This window comes from Monomorium pharaonis, chromosome 11, assembly GCF_013373865.1.
Source record: "Monomorium pharaonis isolate MP-MQ-018 chromosome 11, ASM1337386v2, whole genome shotgun sequence".
NCBI classification, from domain to species: domain Eukaryota; kingdom Metazoa; phylum Arthropoda; class Insecta; order Hymenoptera; family Formicidae; genus Monomorium; species Monomorium pharaonis.
The window spans coordinates 6783297-6810317 of NC_050477.1; the positions used below are offsets into that span (position 1 = coordinate 6783297).

General features: G+C 26.8%; 1 protein-coding gene across 14 annotated transcripts in view; it reads left to right on the forward strand.

The window, feature by feature from the left end:
• The first annotated feature begins 3074 nt into the window (after positions 1–3074).
• Positions 3075–27021, forward strand: part of LOC105836546 (diuretic hormone receptor) — a 60454-nt gene continuing 36507 nt past the window's right edge. The window contains exons 1-5 of one of the 14 annotated variants that reach the window (XM_036294015.1): positions 3075–3311; positions 3380–3419; positions 6552–6667; positions 7580–7726; positions 14699–15045. In XM_036294015.1, coding sequence (XP_036149908.1) covers positions 14769–15045 — 277 coding nt within the window. In that variant the 5' untranslated portion in view covers positions 3075–3311; positions 3380–3419; positions 6552–6667; positions 7580–7726; positions 14699–14768. Of the gene's footprint in view, positions 3420–6551; positions 6668–7579; positions 7727–10257; positions 11441–13152; positions 13218–14698; positions 15046–27021 lie in introns of those variants that run through there. The other 13 variants (XM_036294010.1, XM_036294012.1, XM_036294017.1 and 10 more) reach the window with 13 other exon arrangements.

Consider the following 27021-nt stretch of genomic DNA (forward strand, 5'->3'; position numbering starts at 1 on the left):
TTTTGTAAAATATGTATTTTAATTATGTTTTAAATAATTATTGTTTATTTTACAATATTATACAATACTGTAGTGTGTGTCTTATCTATAAAATTGCACATGCGTTAAAACATTTTCTTAGATTTTTTTGAAACAGTTAATCAAAAAAGTAAAAAAAGTATTATAATGTTCAATTTTAATTCTGTTTATTATGATCTCTCCTGAGAGTTGCCGTGATATTATAATATATTATAATGTTTTTATATTAAAATTATCTGACTATTTCTAATTATATAAAATGAAGTAAGGTATCTAATACCATTTTTTATGATCAGAAATGGACACTATATCTAAACATATACAAAACTAAAAGTTTTACGTATATAATTATATATAATACCATAATGTAAGCATATATACATAATCATATATAATACAATATAAAACCATGCATAACTATGTAATATATAATTTTAGCTTTTTTTACATAAACAGGACATGGACTATTTTTTCTAGTCCACATTCTATAGATATAAAGGCGCCTCAAAGTAAAGTTACAACTAAATCACGGCCGTGGCCGCTCTGAGGCTTCTCTCTGACTATACTCATAACCACTTGCGCAATGGATTTGCGCAATAAGGTAAGCAAAGCAATTAACTCGCGATTTTGTTTTTTTATGCCTAAAAATGATAAAGATACATATGTATGTATCTATGTACATACATATTACATACATGCGTTACACGTTAACGTATATAATACAAACTGTTATAAAATTTTTTAATAAAAAATTTTGCTTATAAATGGAGAATGAACAATAAAACATAAGATGACTCGGGAAAAAATGTTTTGTATAAAAACATATATAAATATATATATAAAATATGTCCATATATGTTTATATTATTCAGATAGTACAGACAATTTATCATAAATATTTATAAATATTTTACAAATTTATTTTCAAAAAATATTTTTTAAAGATTATATAACTATTTTTCATAAACCATTTAAAAATAATACAAAAATTATTATCAACAATATATATAATATATGTTTTTAAAATGTACTGAAAAATATTTATGGTATATGGAACTCGAAATATTTTTTATATTCTTTGATAATAATAGTATAAATATTTATTTTAAATATTTTCATAAATATTTATCATAACTTTTTTTATATCTTTAAACTTGGACATAAAAATATGTACAAAATATTTATCATGAATATTTTTTTTTTTTATAAATATTTTGTGCTATGTGGGTAGTTTTCTTTCTTTTGTAAAATTCCAGTTTGATATAAAAAAATAATAATTATATTGAAAAGATAGAAACTAATTGAAACAATAATTTTTGCACTGTTTTTTTTAAAAAAGCTAAATAATATGAAAAATTTTCCATATATAATAATCATATACTATATTTCGGAATATAATACATGGACAATTTTTCATACTTAGCTTTTTTAAAAAAAGCAATGCAAAAATTATTTTTCCAATTAGTTTCTATCTTTTCAGTATGACTATTACTTTTTTATATTAAACAGAAATTTCACAAAAGAAAGGAAACTAATATAAACATATATGGACATATTTTATATATGTTTTTATATGAAACTTTTTTCCCGGGGAGTTAAAAATAAATTGATAAATCGTTTTAGACTTGTTAAAAGAGTATTCTCCGAGAGAGGAGCATTTAGACTTACACACGTAAGACGGTATACTTTATTGATATAGTTAATATTTAACAGAGATAACTCTCGCGGCAATCGTGATAAAATATGTACGTCTCCCATAAACAGCACATAGTACTACAACAAGCTATACGTTGCAAGATAACGAGCTGTGCATATTAAATTAGTGAGTTGTTAACTGTGAAACTGGTATGATTTCGAGTTTAATTTTCCATACACCACATCACCATCTTATTATACAAAGAAGTGAATCTCATAAACTTCTTAATCTTTGTGCTTTTATCATCGCAGAAAATTTTCAAAGAGAGACAGGATTTATTTTTTCTGTAACCAATAGAGAATCAACTTAAATAGAAATTTAATCAGATCTAAATTTTATGTTTGATTAATTCTTACGGGAATAAACTTAAAAATTGTCGTGAATTTAACAACATTACTCCCATTATACGTATATTTCTTACAATTATATAATAGTAAAAAATAATGCAATAGTTAAAAAGAACAATTTAATGACTATTTAATTTATTACGGTCTTGCTTTTTTGTAGCATGAAAATCTTTTTTATAGCACGCAAACACACACAATTCTTGCAAATATTTTACGTTAAAACATTGATTATTGTTTTTTTAAATAAATCTTAATTTGAAAAATAAAAACCTGATAAGTTTTTATTTTAGATTTCATTATTTTGACGTATATTTTATAATTATTAAATTTTATCACTCTTAAAAAGGAGATGTTATCGATTTTATTGTTGACAGTTTTTCACGATGCTGATTAGTTTTCTCGCAGCGCTGACTTCGTGTTGCAAGAATAACTATCATTGCGATTGAATTTTGACAACTGTCAAATTGTGACAATATTGACTGTCATTGCGGAATTAGCAAATGATTTGTATAGATGGTTATCTATACAATTATTGCAATTTATTTTTAAAAAGTAAAAAATAAAAAGTTAAATAGCGCGCACAGAGCGCGCGTCTGTGTTGTTTATATAGTATAATGTTGAATTTTTTCTCAATTTTTAATTAGATATATCTCACCTTAATTTACTTTTACATACATAATTTTATATACAAAATTATTAAAAATGTTAATTGATTAACAATTTTTTTCTCAAAATTTTATTAAATTTGCAATACGTAATCTGTAAGTTACAAATACATTTTTTTCAACTGCACTTATTTAATACAAGTAATTTAATGAATAAACTAGTGACAGTTAAACGACAAGATACAAAAAACAAAAAAGAAAAATAAAGAAAGATAAAGGATGAATAATACTGTATTTTTCGAAAGAGCTAATATTTGTATTAAAAGGAAAGACGGAAAATATGATAGTATATATAAAACAGAAAAATTGATATCATAAATTATGATATGTACAGATATATACTTAACACATATATACGTATCTACTTCCATGCAGCGCGTTTGCGATGGAGACAGGGAGACCTGATTGTTAGTTGAGTGTTAAAATGTGCACCAATCGACCAATTGCAGACCAATCGACTGAGTCAATTTTCCGTTTGAAATTTACAGTTCTTCGCAGTCTACAGTGTACCATGCAGCGAATGAGAAGATGTATTTTTTTTGCCAATTTTCAACTATTTCTATAATCGTGTAATTGTAATAATGCGTGAGTTTTTTCTTTTATAAGTTATTGCGAATGAATTGAACGATAAAGTATGTCTTTGGTCCATCTAGTGCATCAAATGCAGATAATACATCGAAAGGTGTTCGAAAGGTAAGTCATAAGGATTTATTTTGTAAATCATGTAAGTTTTTTGAAATCCAGATAAATGTATATCTATAACTTATTATATATGTATAATCGAGATTACTTTCGTGAGATTAAATTATATCAGTATGTTTCAATAAGAAAACAAAAATTTAATTATTAAACGTAATGGATTAATTTATTTGTACACCTAATATATAAATAGATTTTAATTAATATATACATATATAAAAATCTTAAATATAACAATTGGTTTAAAAAATTATTATTAAAATAATTAAATAAGTAGTTTTAATTAATCTCGTATCTTATATTTTCCAAGTTTTGAACATTGCTTGTTGTTTATAAAATTGTTTTTAGGATAAATGAAAGTATTATCTTGTTTCTTTTATAATGGTCGCAAAAATAATCAAATTAAAAAGGTGTATTTTTAAGAGAGAAAAAGAAAAATTTTATTATATATTTAAGAATTATATATAAAAAAAGAAATTAATAGCAAGAATTATATTTATAATTGCGCACAAATGAGTGGAAACATTTGGAATAAAAATTTCATTTATCATTATTAAAGTTAATCACAGCAATATGTAATTTAATTGAAATTTATATTATTTGTTGTATACTCAGATAGCACAAAGAATTCAAAAAGAACTTAAAATGAATTCAATTATGTCACAAATTATGAGTTTCTTTTGAAATGTAAAGAATTTTTTTCAGGACTAGTTGTGAAAATAATTCCTTTTACATATCAAAATAAACTCATAATTTATGACGTACAACTAAATTATGTTTTAGTTCTTTTTGAACTCTCTGTGTCTATTTAGATGTAGAAACTTGTTTTTAATTAACATTTCATATTTTTTTAGTGATATATTAACGGTATGATATGCATACCCGATAAAAAATTTCTTATATATAAACGTATATATTACATAATTATATACAAATATCACAAACAAATATTGTGGAATACAGACGTGCGTTCCAACACGGAATACAAAGCAATAAGTAACGAAGGAAATGAGACGTAACCAATGTATAATTATAAAGTGTAACGACTTAATCAACAAATAATAATATAATAATTATATTATTCGGGAAAAAATGTTTCATATAAAAACATATATACACGGAGAGAATTTTCTCCTAAAAATTACTCTGAAAATTGTGATAATTGTGAGACAACGTAAACCTTGAAGAATTTCACTATACTTTTAACAAAATTTACTAAAATTTAATAAAATTTTAATAAAATATGGCAAAGTTTTAGTAAATTTTGTCAAAAGTATAGTAAAATTCAAGGTTTACGTTGTCTCACAATTATCACAATTTTCAGAGTAATTTTTAAGAGAAAATTCTTTCTGTGTAAGTATATATAAAATGTCCATATATGTTTATACTGGTTTTCTTTTTTTATAAAATTTATGTTTGATATATAAAAATAATAGTTATACTGAAAAGACAGAAACTAATTAAAAAAATAATTTTTGCATTGCTTCTTTTAAAAAAGCTAAATATGGAGAAAAAATTGTCTATATATAATTCTATATATTCCGGAAAATATGATTATATATACATAACAATTTTTTATACTTAACTTTTTAAAAAGAAGCAATGCGAAAATTATTTTTTAAATTAGTTTTTGTCTTTTCAGTATAACTATTATTTTTATATATCAAACAGAAATTTTACAAAAAAAAGGAAACTAGTATATATATATAAACATATATAGACATTTATATATATATATATATATATATATATATTTATATATGTTTTTATATAAGACATTTTTCCCGGGTATACAATTGATAAGAATCAGAAAACATTTGATCGAAACTTTATGTAACCAATATATCGAAAATAAATCTGCCAACAATTAGTCAATATATAAAAAAGTTATTTATTATTAAACAAATATATGCGTCCATATATGCGTTTATATATGACAATTTTTTACCGGGTAAGTATCTCATTTGTTTATCAAATCTAATTTACCAAATACATAAAGTATTTTCAATTATTTATATAAGTATAGTAAAGATGTTTTAAAAAGATAGCACTTGGGCCATGTTGATTACATATACATATACCCAAGCCAGCTATGTATTTTCCTCTTTTTCGTAAATATTAAAAAAAAAGCGAAATAACAGAATCAATATGTTTAATTAAGCATTTATTAACATACTTATGGAAAAATTATACATACAGCTATTAATTAAACAATGAAACTGTGTTTATTTACTACAAGGGGCGTTATTTTAACTTTTACTTGTTAAAAAGTTTCAACTAACTAGAGAAAGATAATAAATACTAATCAAAATTAAACATTAAATAAAGAAACAGAATCTTAACTTTCTTGTATATTAATAAGATATATTGTGTTTTTAATAGTGTCCCTGGTCATAATAGCTTTACAATATAAAGAGCTTTCTTTCTTTAATTACTATATAGACATGATGTTTTAATAAAAACCTAAAATAAATAGTGTTAAAAAGCATAAATAAAGAGCCACAATAATATAAATTGTAGATATTTATAATTGTTATATGAGTTACACAAAGCAAAAATTTATCTCTGAAATTTTTGATTTAAAAGAACACAATTTGAATAAAGCGTGATTACAAGTCGTAAAAAGGAGATATTGAGCAGTTAACTAGCATAAATACACCATATCGATTTCCTGAGCAATATATTAGTATTATCTGTAAAATTAATTGTGTAATTATTTGAAAATGGGGGATGAGCCAAATTGGGTACGTGGCCATATTAAGTACAGGTACTTTAGTAGAATCACGAAATGAAAGTGATATTACGTATGTTTCTTTATGTTTTGTATTTTAATTTGTCATCTTGTTTTCTAATTCGAGATTATAACTGAGAGGATCCCAGCAAACACAGAACATTGCAGCAACATTGCGGCAATGTTGTAATATTGCTGTGATGTTGCTACAATGTTATAACATTGCCGCAATGTTGCTGCTATGTTCTGTGTTTGCTGGGATGGTAAACGTTTGTACAAAAATAACTTAAAAAAGAATTAATTAAACCTTTTTTAAATATATTTTTTAATTCTTACATGTAAGAAACTACAAGAATTATTAATATAAGAAATGATTTAAAATCGATTACTTTTAGATATGCAGAGAACATTTAAAGAGTTGAAGAAAAGAAAGATTTCCAAGTTGCTTGATATCTTCCATTTGTTTAATTAAAAAAAAGAATTATGCATCAGTACACATAATAGTGAAAGCGTAAGCAATCATCATTTTTATCAGTATTTTTAAGAATTTGTTGTTTACTTATTTATCTCTTTTATCTTCTATAGCTCTTATTTCTAGCAACATATATCATATCATAGATTAATTTAAATCTCGATTTAATTTACTGTTGATCTATTTTCTAATTTTTGCAACTAGAATGAGATAACAAGTAAGTTAAATCGAGATTAAAGTTTATTTACGTTGATAAAAACGGGTCTATGTCAGATTTTTGTAAGGCAAAAGCTTGAGCAATCTCTCTTATGTGTATATAATTGTTCTTTAAAAAGAGTTCATCCTGTGAATAACGGTCAATAATCTCTGATATACGTAAATGTATATGAAGTAATTATTGAGCTTTTTAAAATATTCAAATTTTTGATAAACTGTTAATATTTTATAAATAAATGTGTAAGTGTATGTGTGTAAAAATCAACTTTATTAAAAAATATAAAGTATAACAAAAAAAGAATTATTTAAATTTTGAATTAAATTTAAAGTCATTATTTTAAAATACCAATAATTTACATTGTTTTACGTTCATACAGAAATCAAAGTCCTATATTTCTTGTTTCATATAAACAAGACTTTGTGATATTTAGTTTTTAAACTAATATAATAATTTTTCTTGCAATCTTAATACAATAATTATATGTAACCATATTTAATTAATGTTATTTCATTAATTTTGATTAGACTTGATTTTTTCACTTTTGATGACACATAATTGTAATATTGTTGTATACAGATATAATTTTTTTTATTATTGTAGTGCATTTTTACAATTAGCACATTCTTATATATACTATAGTTTTGTTACACGTGTATTTTATGAAATGTTACATTTTGTTCATGCATGAATAGAGATGTTATTTTACATTCATATACACGCGTGGCATTTCGCAGGAGATGAATATTTCAGATTAATATGCCGTGGGCTTGATCAAGTCGATGGACAGATATCGACAGTTGTGCGAATCCGACAAAGGGTTGACAGTTCTATTCGGCGAAATTTTCTAGCGATTGACGAAAGCAAATAACAGACGAACAGATGTGAGTACCTGCAATATCGACTCAAATTTTAGCCATTGTATATCCATGGCAAATGAATATATATTATCCATTTGCCATGGATATACAATGGCTAAATGGTATCAAATGTCATTTTAAACACTAATCGTTTAATTGCCTCTTCTTATAGTTATAAATATATATGTAAAATAAAAATAATGCAGATATAATCTATTTGTTAAAATTTTAAAACAAATTTAACAAATTGAGGGAAGACAATTAAAGTTTTCAAATTATCTTGTCTTTTTTTCGTCTATCGAGCTTTACGTTTGCACAGATTTTTTTTCAATACCTGGTTTGATTTCTGTTTTAAAACATTGATGGTTTAATAAAAAACAAACGCAACAAAATGCTGTCTCTCCAAATAATGATCGAGTATGGTTGCTGATTTGTTCATTTGCATTATTATTTCATCGCAATTACTTTGATTGTGAAAATCACTCGCATTTGAATAAAAGTCTCAAGAAAATAATCGTTACTCGTTAATATTCGGAGACGAAAATAAACAGAGCTTTAATTTTAATTAATTTTAAACTAAGGAAGAGGAACAGAGAAGGAGAGAGAGATTGATTGATTGATTGATTTAAATTTATTATGCCCAAGCAGAGCTAAAGGGCAAAGATACAATAAGCAGTGGATATAGTAAAACAGTTTTAAACATTAAATGGTCGAACACATAATTATCGCATAGTACAATTGATAAGGTAGATGAATTGATGATTCTTACAATTAGTTGCACATAGCAGTAACTCAGAAACAAATAAGTATATAAATTCAAGAGTATCAAAGTAGGAAAAGGTGAAATACAAATTCAGATAGCAGATACAAAAGCAGTATGGAAGTATATTAGTCAATGAGATACGCAATTATATAAGAATGATGACTAGGCTAATGAAGTGACATTGTGATAACATAAGTCGCAGTTGCACGTAAAAGTAAGACAAAAGTGTAATAAGAAAGAGAATTAAGTAGACTCAGAAGCAATTAAAAACTTACAAAGAAAGTCTTTGAAAATAGTGAGAGAGAAAGCTGACGCAATTGTCAGGAAGAGAATGCCAAAAATAAATGGAGGAGAGACGAAAGGAGTTCCTGTAAATAGTGGTTCTATGGGGAGTGATATGGAACATAACCGATGATGATTTAGAACGATCTGATCTCCTTACAAGTGGGTCTATGGGAGTAAAAGAGCTCACTTAAGTAAGAAGGAGACTGCAGATACAGGATTCGATAGATCAAACAGCCAAAAAAATAGAACCTTCTATTCTCGATTGAGAGCCATCCCAGCGGCGCGCGCGCGCGCGCGCGCGCGAGAGAGAGAGAGAGAGAGAGAGAGAGAGAGAGAGAGAGAGAGAGAGAGAGGGGGGGGGGGGGAGGAGGTGAATGAGTAAGTAGATGAGTTTTTGTGTGCACACAACAAAGTAAGGGTGTGAGGGATTAAACTTGATAGAGTTGATTGATAGGTTTAGGTATATAACGATGCATATTATTTTTCATAAACTGTAATTAGTTTTATTCAATTAAGGAATTCGTAATAAAATGCCACTTTTTAAAATAATAATTAATTAAAATAAAAGTTTTATCAATTATATTTGTTACACGTACATACATGTTTTTATTTTGCAAACATAAGCTTTGGCATATATACGCTTTTAAATTTGAGCTATGAAAATGAATATTTTTATCCTGAATGATTTCTTCTGTTTCATTTTGTTATTTATTAGCACACCGATTGATTTGTTTCATTTCGTTTTATTACAGAATATTTATTAAATCTTCGTGAATATTGGTTATACAAGAGAGATACATTTCTCACTTTTATCGACATTTTGAAATTGAATATTTATTAAAATGTACGAATAAATAAAAGAATCTAATACATTTTAATTAAAATATTGTTATTTAGTGGAAAAATGTGCTAATAGTCTTTAAAAAATTAATTTTATTTTTAAATAAAAACAAATATAAAAAATTTTATATGTCCTTATTTAGCCTAGTATACAGTGTTAAACATTTTCTTCCATTATTTTTCAGAAGAAAGAAGGATACTCGCAATTTATTTCTTCAATAAATATCTTGCACTAATTATATTCGATACGAAAAAAAAAAATGCAACGTGACATTAAGTATCGAAAAGAAACGTATCTAGTTTACTATTTTTATAGAAATGTATCTTTTTTTTACCCAAATTTCATTGGATATCATATTTTTCAACATATTTCTAAGGATATAAGTAGCATTTGAGCCTTGCAAGTCAGCCATTCGAATAAAAGTTAAGCTACAATTGAATAATGTATTAATAATGATGCTACAAATTCTTGTCAAAAGATAAGTAACTCTTTTCTAATTCTCTTTTATTAAAACATTTTTCATATTTTACTTTTTATGGATTAATCTATTATTGATAATTTTGATATGTAGTAAACGATTGTACAATGATTGTACGACAAAAAAGAAACAAGCAAGCACACAAATTTTGGATAAAATCAGTTTTAATGACATACGAGTTTAAATAGAAATCCTTTTTATCTGCTGCTCCTCGATGGAATGACGGGATGACGGGATGACGATTCAACAACCCCATTGATGACCACCTCGTGGATACAATATTTTGTGTGAAGGAGCGGCGGAGGGAAATTACAAACAGCGCATGCTCGTCCGTACTCCTTCCTTGTTCCTTGTCCTGTATCCGTAATCGCTCCAGTAGCAGCTCAGTCGTCATCATCGACTCTAGGCGCCGGTCTTGAAAATCTGTATTAAAGCGTGAGACTGCAAACAGAGCACTCTGCTAGAATTGGTATAATTAATTTTGTATTGGCATTTTGAAAAGGATATTAAAGAAATTAAATGCTGAAATTCGGTCTTCTGCAAAATTCTTACGTTGCTTAACATAAATATATATGTTTCATTTTATTATTATTTTATATGTGTTTTATTTTGTTGTATTTATATTTATATTTATTTTATATCTTATATTTTATACATTAAATTTATTTCATTATTATTTATAGCATATGTAAGAGCTTGTACAACTATATCTGTTGCTGTAATTGCGTTCAGATTTGATATTTACAAATAATATTGAATTGAATTTAGACAAACTTGTACAGAGTATTTTTTACCAAATTCTTTACTTCATATTTTAATTTTTTCATAAATTTCAAGTCATTTTTTTTCTCTTTAAAAACTGTCAAAGGTTGATCCTACTTCCTACTTTCAAACGATTAAAAGTGAAGAATTGTTTAAACATGTAAATTCAAGAGAATACATGATACACGTGAATAACATAAAATCAGTAAAATTTATAATGTAAAAATTATAATTGTACTAATTTTTAGCAATTTGACAATGCTGCGTCGCGTCATAAAACTGATTTTTTGACGTCGCGACGCACCGCATCGGTATCGCTGCGTAAAGCAATGTGATCAGTAGTGGCTATTTGTTCCAGAATTCGGAACACGTGTCAACAACGTAGTCGCGTGTTATTAAGCGTATCGTAAACCGATAGACGCAGCTTGGGCGGTGATAATATTAGAAGTATTTGCTTTCAAAAAAGAATGTTTATGTAATACAATATAAAATATACGACATGATATTGTGCATGGTGTATTGGTGATAAAATGTAACATAATGTTTGTCCTCGTAGCCTGTGAGAACATAGTCCCATTATCAGCACACGACAAAGGCAGCATCAAAATGGTAAATTGCCGATAAATCCCTCATTGAATATATCGCAACGTAATCGTTTTTAAATTAGCGATCCGGAATTTATTCCCAGAATATCAAGTAACGCATCTCTCGTGAAGATTATAAAAGCATGAAAGTATTTTGTTTTAAAAATTAATAAAGAGCATTTTTTTTGCCGACGATAAAATTGAGATTGTCGAAATCCTTCAAAAGAACATAATTTTTTCAAACGTAAATTAATCACAAATACACACACACACCCATTTGTTTACATTTAACGTTTAATTAATAAGTAAAAGTTGTTTTTTTAAATCAGGTTATTTTTCTAAACGGATGCTTTAAAAAAATGTTAAAAAAAAGAAACAACGAGAGGAAAAAAGAAAAATAAGCTAGCAAAAACAAAAATTAGAAAATACAAAATTTTTAAAAAATTTATGTATATATTGTAAGTAAATGATACACTCAAGTTTCTTATTATACAAGGCTCCATACATGACAGTAAAAGGTCAAAGAATGAAAATAATTGAAAAAAGAGTAAAAGAGTAAAATTACGAACAAGTAAAACTTAGACATTGATTCGTTCAGTAAAAAATAAAATTCTTTCAAGACGAAAAGGAAACTTGCTTTCGTAAATAAAAACTCGAATACTATACGTAAGACAATTAACGCGCTTACTTTATATATTTCGTGAAAATCATTAATGTATGTATAACGGTGTAACAGTTTCAATGTTTGTTATACAAAAACTGAAAAACTGTATAAATTGTATTTTTGACAAAGTATATTGTATATATATATATATATATATATATATATATATATATATATATATAATATATATAAAATAGTGTTTTTAGATATTAATTTATAATATTTATAATTTATAACTAATAATTTAAAAGAAAGGAATTTGTTGACTGACAACCGTGTGACTTTAATAACTAGCTCGGAATATTTAGTTGCTGTAACTGCTACCTTTGTCTTAGGCATTTAGAATTAGTATCTTCATCATGTACTGTGAGAGAGGTTTTCGAATAATGGGAGAAATAGGAGTTGCCACAGCTTCTAACACAGTACTTGCATCTGTAGGAATGACTATTGATGATTGATTATTGATTTCGCGTATCCAAGAGCTCTGCGTCTAATAGTTCCAAAGTGGCATCTTCGACCAAGAGCTTCGTGATGGACGCAACCGTCGTTTGACAGTCGATCCGAGTACGAATCTTGTACTTCAAAGCGTACGCGAATTGAGAAATTGCGGAGAAGTCAAATCATGATGTTCTCATTCAATTCACGCGTGATTCAATGACTTTTGATAAATAAAATAAAAAGAAAAATACATGACAGTTTTCCGTCATAGAATATCGTTATTTCTAATTATTTTTTAAGTTATTAAATATTTCGCAAAATTTTAATAGTTTTTTCTAAAGAATCCTCTATCGCAAGCTTCTCTTTCTCAAGGAATCCTTGCGGAAAAACTTTACACTTGGTGGATCCGAAAGAGATAATTACATGTCAGAAAGAAGAAAATACCTTAGATCTCGGTTTATCTTTCAAAGATTGAATGTATGTAGGCGCGGTGGATGAAGATATCGATGATTAATATTTATCATTATCCATTTATTATACTTGAGGAGTAATTTCAGTAATATTGAACTCTAGATGAACTTAATAACAAAAGAATCTACCGAATCTTTTTATTAGACGTGACATGTTACACTATTAGATTACTGGATGACATTCGAGGCTTCTTTATGCGACAACTTCATGTGTGTGGCGAATTCCAAAGGTTCGTAACAATATAGGACGGTATTTATCTGTATAAAGTGATAACTTTTGAGAAAATATTTCGCCAATTGCCACATCCTTTCTTTAATTTTTCTCTCTTTCTTTTTTCGTCCTATTTATGGTATTCTTTATGATCAAAGATGAAAGCAATAATCGTGTATCAATATATAGACATTACAGATCATAGTATTAAGAGTCGCGATGTCCAAGAAAAGAATACTTGCATATTGCATATTTTTTGCTAACCATATCTTACAATTAAAGCTTTTTATTGTATCCATCAATGCCTCAAATGATTGCACATACAATAGATAACCGTAGATAACAGTAGAAAACAGTAGATAGATTTACATTTCTATTAAATAAATATTCTTCAGTTTATAGCCTCTTGTCAGAAGCGTGATACCTTTCAGCATATTTCTGTAGTGCATGATATCTAATTGCACAAATATATGGGACTTACAATTTTAACGGCGGTTCCGAACTAATTAGTGGAGCGTTCAAGATATTCTCGATAGTGTGTCATTACCTTCCGATCAAATAAAAATCAAATTTCTGGTTAAATTTAAATCCAGATCACCGACAGAGAAAGCAGACACATGAGTCACTGCGTCACGACCGTTATATCATAAATAAATATTATAAATACTATGTAAACGGATATAAAGATAAAAAGAAAAGTTGCCAATCAGCATAGGTTTCTTAAAACGGCATTCGCTTATCTCTCGAAAACTAAACATTACATTTTATCAATATCCCGAGCAGCACATATTATTCAATCAATGGTTGAGAAGTATTGGGTCTATGTTTGGTCAATATATGCTACTAGGGATTAATAAAAATATGATATATATAAACTATCGTTATTTACTTTTTTAGATAATTAAAAAAATAAATAACGATAGTTTATACATTTACTTTTTTTAATATAAAATTTACTAAAAACAAATCTAATTTAATTTTTATATATTGTCACGCATCTTGCGGAACAGTATATTTATTTATTCAATAAAAAGTATTTTACATCAAAGTAAAAGGAATCTTCATATACATTAACTTGTAAATATTTTACAAGTACAGATAATTTATGTTAAAGGAAAAAAAGGAAGACTATAGCTTACTACTGCGGTTTCGAAGTTAACTTTGTCAAACGCTCATTTTTGCTTATTTTAAGAAAAAGTTATTAATTATTGCAAAATTTTTAACAATAACGTAACATTTACTATATCAGTTGATAGAAGTTACTTTTTAGTTATTAAAGTTGTATTAGTGTTTTCAAAATTTTATTTTTAAATTTTATTTAAGAAATATAATCTGAAAATAAAGTGATATGTGGTACATCGGTATTGGTGACTTTCCTCTACTGAATTTATCCTCTCCCTTTTCTACTTAAACTTTACCTTTAAACTCCATTTGTCATATCAATGACAAATTTTAAGATATTACAGAATTTTAGAAGAATTACTTCTTTCTATTTCCTAGATACATTTGTTTTCTCAAGTCGAGACATCTTCAGTGGAAAGAATACAAGAGACCGACGCGGTGATCGGACATGGCCTGGCACTCTCTGAATGGAACAAAGCCATTGGTCGGCGACAATTACGTGTTGAATGTTTTGAATTACATTAACGAACTGAATGAATCGTTCAGCGTTGAGCAGCTCAAGTGTCTTGAACGCGAAAATCAGGAACTCGAAAATCAGAAGCAGGAACAACAGGAATGCCAAGTCAGCTGGGATACCATACTGTGCTGGCCTCGAACGCTTTCCGGTACCCTGGCTACTATTCCATGCTTTGACGAACTCAACGGAATACCTTACGATAACACTCGTAAGTACCTATGCCTTTATAAAGTTTATAATTGTTACCAAAAGCGCAACTGGAAATATATTATGTTAATAGCAATGTATCCATTTTGACTATATTTTGTCATTATAGCCTGATTAATATTAGATTAAATAACATTAATTAACAATAACAATATTAGATAGAATAACTATGCAATAAGGAATTAGAGCCGATTAAAGAGAAAGTGCTTAGGAAAATATGGGAGAAGGAAAAGAAAGTAAAAGAAAAGATTAGGTAATAAAATATGATCCGAAATGTAGTTGGATATTTATATGTGTTAAGTTGTGATACTTCAAATGTACGAACGTTAAGTGTAAAATGTATAAATGTAAAAATGTTAAATTATAGTGGCTAAGAAATATAAAATATATACTAAAAAAAAGGCAATAGTAAATGCAAAAATAGTGCGAATTAGGGATATGCGATAGTGAATAAGAACTTAGAATCTCAGGCAAATTAAACCAAGTAAATAGAAATAGTGTGGACGGATGTGTGTATAATATTGTAAAACAAGTCCCTTCTTGGGAATGTATATGCTGAAATAATAAAATTCTATTCTATTAAAAAGAAAAACAGTAAAAAATACTTTTTGCGAATAAATGAAACTCTGCATTTGTTATATCCGAGTGTTTGCATTATTAACCACTTGACTGTGCATGACATTATAGACACAAAATCAAAAAGGTTCTGAATATATGATGGCTATAGCCGCATAAAATTATTTATTGTATCTTTTAGTAAATATTATCAAAATTGTTCCAAAAATGCAATCTAAGAGGTTTTTAAGTTAAAGATTTCAAATTTCTAGTCAAAATGTCAAAATTTACAAATGCAAATTTAAAAAATGGCAGCTTCAAAAATCAAAATTTTTTAATATTAATTGGTTGTGACGATTTTTTGTTTTAATAACTGTACAAATGCACACTTAAAATTTTACGTGAAAATTTCAACTCTTGATATTTATAATTACATTTGCAATCAATAATTTAAGAACTATGATACAGATTTAAACAAGAAAATTTATTGAGAATTTTGTGAAATTTTTCACTGTATTAGATTAAACTTAAAATTAATTATAATAAAAATATTATAATATAATGTAAACAATTAAATAAAATTATTATATTGTTAAATAAAAATGCAAATAAAATTAATACCATGTATTTGTCTCGCATTTTACTAAATTATCCGCTATATTAAGATTGCCATTTTTAAATTCCAAAAAATGTAAAAATCAAATTTGTATTCAGCGACTTCAAAAACCCTTACATATAAATTATAATAAAAATTGCTTCATGGAAAAGCCTTGAACTTTTTGGGCCTACTTTGCATTTTGAAGCTTCATACTGAAGATTTAAAAAGTTAAAAATAAAATTAAGAATTCTTTTGAATTATGCTACACTGTCAGTAGTAAGATCTCACATTCGAATGAAACAAATTATATTTTCACCTAATTCGAAACATATATCAGATAAAATTGGATGTTAGTTTAAATATAATCCATTATCAATATGTTCTAAAACTGATAATATCAATTTACTTTTTTCTATTTCTCAAATTCAAATTTATTACGCAATCGAACAATATACACGATTCAATTTCCATATATTTTTATCATGCACACAATCGATAATAACATCGGGTATCGCTTATTTACGAAAAGTATTTCTTGACAATTTGGCGGGGTTTTTGAAAAAATTTTCAAAAATATTAGAATCTATATAATTGGATAAAATCTATTTTCTTACGATACAACTTAGTCCTCTCAATTAGATTCAAATTCATCCGTAAGTTAATTAAGTTTCTGTAGAAAGAGAAAAATCTACAAGAGTGTTAATCCAGATTTACTTCAAATAAGCTTATTGGCCAAGTTTAATTTAAATTTTTGAAGCAGAGAAGTATATTTTTGTTCAATAAATATAACGTAGGTACTCCTAACTCAATTGTAAAATTCTCTTATTGTAGTACACATTGTAAACTTTAGTCCATCTAAAAAAAAAAACAGAAGTATTCTACTCATTTGTTTAAAAATATGTCGTTTGTTAAAAAATATTTTATTAAATGTACAAATAAGTTTCCGCCGTTTTTTTTTATCAAAAATTGGGCATTTATGATTTCAACCAATATGAAATTGCTTGTTGAATCACCTCTAATGTAAGTGCAAGTTCTTCTTACGTTTGGCACGAATCTTGATCCAATAATGCTTCCAATTCCGCGTCTTCGCACACTTTCGGTCTTCCGCTACGTTCTTTGTCCTCGATGTCAAATTCACCGTTCTTAAACCTTTGAAACCACTTACGACAACTTCTCTCACTTAAGGCAGCCTCACCATATGCTTCTACAAGCAATCGATGCGCCTCAGCTGCAGATTTCTTCAAATTGAAGAAGTAAATCAAAAATTCCCGCAAATGATGCTTATTCGGCTCAAAACTTGACATTTTCGCACACAAAAGAATATATTATACTGATAAAAATTCACTAATATTTCAAGGTTATGTTGTTGACAGATGTCCAACCTTACGATAATGGCGTTTTACATCTGACAATTTTAACCATAACTTACGGGTGGCGCCAACTTGTCAAACGGCGGAAACTTATTTGTACACCTAATATTTTATTTTTTTATTATTTTAATTTTTGTTAATAATTTTTTTAACAAATTATATAAATTTAGAGTTTTATAATTGTGTTTAGACTTGAAATTATTTTCATCATACAGTAAGTATTTACAGTTGCAAGCAATAAAAGCTAAACACACATTTTCTTGTGTCACTATTTATAATGGATTTTCATACTTCTATCCTTAAATTTTAAAATTGATTTTTTTGAGATTCTTATATCTTTTTAATACTCATTTATCATTTCCTTACAAAAATGTAATATATGGGGAGTATTAAATTGGTCAGTAATTATTACATATTTTGAGTGTTAAAAATATTAACAGCAATACTTTTAATATTAAAAATAAGTATTAATTAGTGGGCAATTTAATACTGCTTAGGATTACATTTTTATAAGAGTTTCCGTGATCTCTGGACATAACAGAATGAAAACAGAAGTCGAAAATAATAAATAAGGGAGGATGACAGAGTGTCGCAATATTCATAAAATGAAAAGAAAGCTCTTTTTTTCTCTCATTCTTTATAGTTGGATGCAGCAATAGAAAACAGAAAATTAAGATCGATCGGAAATATACTTGCAATGGTCAAGACTTGACGATACAATATAAAGTTTTAATTTAATTCTAGCTCTAGCCAATCGATTAAGAGCGATCTAAAGTTTTCGTTTTTAAGACTGATCCTTTAAACGATCAACTTTTATCGAACTTTTGCGGATGTAACCATTTTAATATTTAAACAAAATTTAAGTCAAATAAGAAAGTTAACGCATTTATAAAATTGTATTGTTTGACTAAAGATAATTTTAATTACAATACATTTATATTAAATTATAATCTATTATTGTAACATTATCTATTATTATCTAATTTATTATTTAAAGTAATTTGATGTATTAATATAGTAGGTGTATTGATATATATATATAAACTATCAATATATATATGCAGTGTTGGGTAGTATCTCTATACATGTATCTAGATACATGTATAGAGATACATTTTGTGTATCTAAACCTGTATCTGAGATACATTTGAATTAGAGTATTTGTATCTGTATCTAGATACAAAACACAGTAGCTGAACTGCTTTTCAGATACATTTTCAAATACATTTTCACGTACTTTTTGTCTTTATTGGGAAAAAAATGTTTTTTTAAGGTCATTTTTGATTTACTATTACTGTCGATAGCGTCATTTAGATTTGCGCAAATAGTACGTATGTATGAAATAACTTTGCTATCTAGTCTATAGAATCATTAGATTTTGTGCATATTACATACATTATTAATATTATTATTATTACAATAAAATATAATTTAAAAGACGAGAAACGCAAGTTTACTCAACAACTCAACAAACAAATAAAAAATTCGGAAAAGACAGTAAGAGTTCAGCGACAGGTATTTATGCGCAACACAAAAATGTAATTATTTATTTTATAATGCGCTTTTTGTGTTGCGCACAAACATTTAAATTTTTCAGATTTTTTTATTTGAATAATTTAAGAGTAGTATCTGATACGTATCTGAGATACTTTTAAAGTATCTAAGTATCTGTATCTATATACATTTTGATTTGTGTATTTGTATCTGTATCTAGATACATTTTTTTATAAGTATCTGTATTTGTATCGAGATACATTTTAAAAGTATCTTACCCAACACTGTATATATGTAAAACATATATATATATAAACTATCAAGTGTCACGCTAAGCAACAAAATTATAAAACAAGGTCAAGAAACAAGCTAAAAATGAACCTTTAGGTCATTCCTTGATCTTGTTTTATAATTTTGTTAATTTAAATTATAAATACAGGAATAATCATGATTCTAATTAGAATTAGAATAGAAGTTTATTTTGGATAATCAATTCTAATTTTATATATAATATATATATACATACACATATATATATATATATGTATGTATATATATTTTTTTAAATAATCTAGAAGACAATATATATATATATATATATATATATATATATATATACACACACACACACATATATATTGTCTTCTAGATTATTTTAAATTACAATGAATTATTTACGAATACGGGAAGACAAAAGAGATCAAATTACTTTAAGGGGGCACGTTCGGATCCACAAAAAAGAAGGAATTTTTCGTGAATTTTTTTCAAAGTCAAGAAGCAAACTATAAAAATAGGACTTTTTGGATAATAAAGTACACCTTTTGTAGTTCTCATACAAATTTTATTAATAATTTTGTTAAAAAGTTTCTTTCCCCCTCTATCGTCGTAGTCAGCCATGCATAATTTCGCGGTGACAATGATTTCTCTTTCTCTGTTCAATCGAAATACAAAAACCAAACGGTATTTCAAAGAAGATTAAATTTTCTTGTCGTTGTTGTACCTGATTTTTAATATTCGAATTTTTTATATCTTTTTTTAACAAACGAAAATAAAATTTTTTGCCAAAAATCGATGTATGAATTACAAAAGGTGTACTTTATTATGCAAAAAGTTCCATTTTTATAGTTTGCTTCTTGGCTCTGAAAAAATTCATGAAAAATACCTTCTTTTTTGTGGCTCCAAACGTATATGCCTCCTTAATAGATTATTAATAACGGAAACAGTAGAGATAATTAAGTCACGTAATTTGTTCTTTATTTAATAAAGATTGTAAAAGTTAAACAGAAATTTACCCTGTGAATAAATAAATCACGGAGATTATATAATATAGTTTCATAAAAATGAAAATATAGATTTGCATTAAAGTATTAATTTATTATATATACTAGCGCGTTATTTACTTTCCCTCGAATGTGAACTTCGAAAGCTGTATCTGTCTAGATAGCTGTATCTATCAAGATTGTAAGACAGATCGATCTTGATCTATTCTCGACACGTGATGTCGCGTGAGTATACAGCTGGCATTATCCGACTTTTGCAGAAAAGTCATTGTTTAATCTTTTTCTTAAAAGATTAAAAAAAATCTTGTTAATTTATTTATTTTTAGTTTATGTCAAACGTATATTACATATGAAATGCAGTGTAACAGTTATATCTGCACAGTATTTTATCGAAATCTAAAAGAATTTTTTAAAATATATAAAATTATGTATAACTATTTGTATTTTTTTTAAGTTTTAAGTTAAACTATTATATGCCGCGACTAATAATTTTTAAACTTTAAAAAACACTGATAAAAAAAAATTGAGAAGCATTAAAATAATGTCAAAATATTATATTTTTATTTATTTTTTCTGAAGGCAAAAAACTTCAGAAGACATTACATTAAATTCTGCAAAATGTTCTGCAGAAAAATTCTAAAGGTGAAAACTTTGTACAAAAATCTGTAAAAACTGCAGAAATTTATGCACAAAAATATGCAATTTTTTGTGCAGTAATTTTTGCATAATTTTTCCCTACGGGTATACTTTATGTAACAATTCTTATTATCAAGGAATACTACTCAATATGTACACGCCGATGATTTTAATGAAACTTATCATTACAAGTACTTGCAAAGTGATGAAAAACAATGCCCATGTCATACTGTTTCTATCGGAGCTAGAACCGATATAGATCGTTTAGAAAGACATTGAAAATAGCTGAACAAGAGCGACTTAGAGCCGTACTTCAGGTTGCTTCGCATCAGTACAGAAAAATTTTTTAATACTCTAAACGCTGATAATTGGTGAATAAATAAACATTGTTTTTTATCATTTTGCAAGTATTTTTAGTGATATAAGTTGCATCAAAATCGAAGTGTATGTATTGGGTGTTCCTTGTTAAATATTTATTAATAATAATTTATATGATTGACAATTTTAATTCACACACACACACACACACACACATACACATTAATTTATTAATATTAATTAACTGTCAATATTAATTTATGTTTAAAAGATATAATTTTTAGTTAGTGTAAATATGCTAGATCTATTCAAATCAAAGTATTTTTACTTATTGTTATTTTCATTGTACTGCATTATATTCTAAATATTTTTTTAACATATTCATTTCGCAAAATATTTCGTTAAAAATTCTAAAGAGCTATTCTAAAGTAGTTGCAGTTTCAGACCGATTAAAGCAAAGAAGCTTTTTCTTCTTTTACACGGTAATGAGTGGAACTTTGCCAATTAGACACACTAACAATGTTTTGTGCAGTTATGTAAAATTTTCAAGATGAAAATGCCAATTATTTTCAATGCCATTTCTCTTAATACTGATGCATCTATAATAATCCGTGCAATGCGCATTCATATATAAGGATCCATTAAAAATATATTAATAATATAACAAACAAAACAAAAAATAAGGAAGGAAAATATTGAAAAAAGAAACAGAAAAAAGATGAAAACAGAGCAAACAGAAGAGAAAAAAGAGGAATACAAAAAATTTAATAATACAATATCTAAAAAAGAAAAAAAGGAAGAGAAAAACCATAATTTAGAAAATAGGTAGAAAATAATAAAAATTAATAATAGAGAAAAAATAAAATTTTTGAAGATTTTATTTTTTGTCAAGTATTTATTAAAAGACCTTTATTGACTAGCTTTGGCTGGCTTTTAACTTTAATTAATTTGCCAAACTCTTTTCTGGTTGGCTTTGAAACATGATCCTGCTAATTTGTTTGATTACATTTAAATAACGGCCAACAACTGCGATGATAGAATTTCCGAGCATATATTTAAAATGACTGAAGGTAAATAATATTTACACAATGCTCGTATCTCTTTCATCTTTCTCAATTTCATTTTACATATATAGTATTATCACAATTTATTGAATCCAGAAATAAGTTTTAAATTAAGACAAGCCGAATATACTCAAGAAAATTATAAAGTGGTTTAATATAAGTGTTGATGGTTAGATGATAATGATATAAATGATTATTGCGTCAAAGTGGAGCAGAGCTTTATAGTATCGGACAAAAGAACAAAGAGCATACTCGGCAACATCAATGTTCATTAGTTCTTCAAGGGAAATAAGCGGAAACAGTAACTCGGCATTCGCACAAAAGCTAAATTAAGGATACATTTCTACTATGCAAAGTTCCATGCAAAAACAAAATTAAACAAGCATACATAAATAAACTTATTAAAAACTTTTATTTAACATGCAATAAAAGATAATTGTATTATATACCTATCTACTTATACACATGCACACGCGCGCATGCATACAAGAGTGATCTTTTATGCACTCTTATGCTACGATCATCATATACTGTGTGTGCATTTGTGTGTGTGTGTGTGTGTGTGTGTGTGTGTGTGTGTATTAAATGGATAACTATTAGATAGATAGATTTATATATATATATATATATATATATATATATTTTATAGAGATAGTAATATTATTAAAATTATTTATGATTATTTATTATTATAAATTTATACTATTTATTTAAGATTTGTTATCACTTTCTAAGATATTGCAAAAATATATAAATCAAGTATAAAATTACATATAAAATATATTTCTGATTACTTTGTTACGGGAAAGAATAAATTTTTTAAACAATTTATTTAGATTGAAATAAATATGATATTTTAAATTAATGCAATTTATAATTATACGGCGATAATTTATACGTAAGTATTATATGAACGTTATGTAGAATTATACGAATGACTCTTTTACATTTTATTTGAGTAATTTGCATTTTATATTCACATAATGTAGTATTATCTTGTAATCTCAAGCGCGATTACAATTTATAATTACATGAATATTTTTAAAAACATTTTATTTATTTATATAATATTTATAATTTAATTAATTTAATTTACATATTTCGTCGTCAAACATATTGGGTCGAAAGCACAAATCAGAAATCTAGGGCAGAATTGTTGAATGTGTGGTCACCTAAATTGTACCTTTTCTATATTTATAGTTTTACTTAATATAAACAATATTTAGTAACTAAAATATAAAATAAGTAAGAAATGAGTAATAAAGACAAAAAATTATTATAATTTTACACCCTGAGTTACATTTTTTTTTGTGTATATTATGCAGAATTTTAAAAAATTATATAGGTGACAACTGATGTAAATTTTTGATCAGTTTTTATAGCTGATAATGTAATCATGCAGTTTTATATTGTTTTTTTATGTTTTTTCTAAAAGAATTATTGTAAAATATTTTACATTTATAGCACATATAAATATACAATTATTGTAAAGATTACATTGATATTTTTATCAAATTTATTATGTTCCCTAAATTACACTACTACAAAGATTCTTATAAGAATGGATATATAAGCATGTGTTCACATTTTTAGGCTACATGAAATAATCAATATTATATTTTTTTTTAGTTTACGTTATTAAAATTAAAGCCTTTTGATAAGAAGAACCGTCGTGGAGTCGTGCTAGATTTTTAAATATTTGAACCTTTTGTTTAATAAATTGGGTAATTATTTAGATTAAGGGACACCGCGCCGATGACCTTGACCTTGACATTTGTTGTCCAGGACATGACCCTGAGTAACTTTTTCTTATAACTTAATCTCGGCGGTCATTGTTCGTTAAAAAGTTATTAACAAAAAAAGTTTAAAAATATTTATATAGAATAGAACACACACACATACACAAGGAGGTGCAAAAAGAAACGCGTGGACGGGGAAGGGCCTGCACCTTCTTCCCGTAATTTTTTTTAACTCTAACCCACCAATTTTATGTCGCTATTTGGTTAATGCGAAACATTAAAAACGAACAGCGTGGAAAGTCGCAAACCTATGTGGAACTGTACATGCGTGGACGTCGTTTACTTTACGTTTCATAAATACAATACATGATATGAGTGCTTTACGTAAACGACGTCCACGCTTATACAATACCACATGGGTTTGCGACTTTCAACGCTGTTCGTTTCCAATGTTTTCACATCAACCAAATAGTGACGTAAAATTGGTGGGTTAGAGTTAGGTTAGGAGAAATTACGGGGAGGGGGTACAGGGGGAGGGGCGGAGCCTCTCCCCCGCCCACGCGTTTCTTTTTGCACTTCCCCGTGTATGTGTGTGTATGTGTATGCATGTGTATGTATATTGTTCTATTTTACATGAATATTTTTCAAACTTTTTTTTGTTAATAATTCTTTAACGAACAATGACCGCCGATTAAGTTATAAGGAAAAGTTACTCAGGGTGATGTCCTTGACAATATATGTCAAGGTCAAGGTCATCGGCGCGGTGTCCCTTAATCTAAATAATTACCATAAATCGTAAATGAAATAGATGTTAGTTAATTTCTTTTATTGCTTTTTTATTTTAATTATCATTCATAAATTTAATATATTCAAAGGAGATACGATTTAAGCAATCGGTTTCCTAAATCATACCTTTGTAACATGTTACAGAAAACCTTTTATAACACATTAAATTATTATTAGTCAAAAGTTTAATATAATAATAGATACCTTAAAGTTTTCCCTATATATTAAAAGACATTCCTTGGTATTTTTGCCAAGTCAAAATTATACAGATTCGGAATATTACGATTGACAGTCTTAATTATTAATCATATTCACCTCTTGTCGCGAAGCGATGAGCGGTCAACTGAAAATGGATTCGACGCGACAACGACTGGAAATAAGAAATTTACGTCAAGATAACTCAGAACGAAAAGTATATCAAGAAAAACACGGTAGTGTCTTACACCAAGTGAACACGCAGTGCAGCAAGAGACCGCCGTGTATTATTATACACGAATACGCGACTTGCGAGCACCTGAGGTTATCAGATCTCAATAACGACTTAATCGATCGAGCTCCAACTAGGCTCAATCGAAAGTTTGAGTTTGATTTGTATAACAAAATTGTTTTTATTTTTACTCTGCGTACTTTACAAGTGCAAATATCATGACGCAAAGTCTGAATTGTAAATTTTTCATTTAAGATACGTCATCGTCATGGAATAAGAGTAGTTTTGGGTTATTCTTAATAAGAATATCAAAATCAAAATGATCAAAAAAGCGTTTAAACGGGCTAAATGATTAAATAATTAAAATCAACCAATGGGATTGTAGTGAAGCAAAAACTTGGCGTGCCCGAGTTGTTAAAACGCAATGACTCATTAATGTTATACAATATGGAAATTATTTATACACTGGAAAAAAAATTTACTAGATTGAAAAAAATGTTTGTTCAAATAGTACTAAGCAAAAGTTTTATAAAAAATAAATAATTTTATTTCAAATAAAATAATATTTTTTAAATTATAGAAAATATTATCTTATTTGAAATAAATATTACTTATTTTTTACATAACTTCTGCTTGGTACTATTTGAAAAAATATTTATTTGAATCTAGTAAATTTTTTTTTCAGTGTATAAATAAAATAATAAAAAAATAATAACCTATCATTTTTAACTTTACAAAAATAAAGAAATATGTCAAGTACATAAACGCATTAAAAAATGGTACGAGATCAATACAATTAGCCAAGTATATTTGAAAAAAGACTTAGAAAAATTCTATAAAATATATTAAAAAATTATTTTTACAATAATAATGTTATCGATAATAAAATAGATAGTGAAGCAAAAACTAAAGACGAATAGTAAAACAAAACCCAAGCCACATTAATTACATTCTTGTATATAGGTATTTATTGATATCAATAACATATGGTCTGTTTTTTTTCGCTGCACTGCTGCACTGGTGCAATAAGTTAGAATGAGAAAAAATATTTTTGTCTTACTCTAACCTGTTGCACCAGTGCAGCAGTGCAGCGAAAAAGAACAAGCCAATAGAGTCTTGAAAATATAGAAAAAATGCGAGCGGGGCACGCCAAGTCTTTGGTTCACTATAATCGTTGATTGATTTTAATCATTTAATCATTTAATCATTTAATCATTTAATCATTAAGTCCATTTAAGCGCTTTTTTTGTAATATTGAAAAGTAATAATAAATAAATTTTGTATAAATATCTGTTCTTATAATTGGCGCATTTACTTTATACCATTATTTTTGTAGAAAAAACAAATTTTTTGTCCTTTTATTTATGGTTTTTTCCTTAAAGGTCTTTTCCTTAAAGAAGCACACAAGCACACACACTTGGCGTCTTTTTTAAACTTTTTTTGAAAAAAGTAATCTTGTTTGTAAAATGTAACTCTGATACTCTCCTGAAAATAAAACGCGACTTAAAATTGCGACTTAAAAATCGTTATTTAATTTTCATTGTAATAAGTCATGCAAGAGAGGATAAGGAGAAGGGGAAAAAAATTTGATTTTGTTATTGATATTTGTGTCGTAATTCACGTGAGATACCACTTGACAACGGTGATGTTGTTTTACGAGATTTCCTTTAATAATATGCATTTATTATCAATTATATCTTCGCGTTTAAA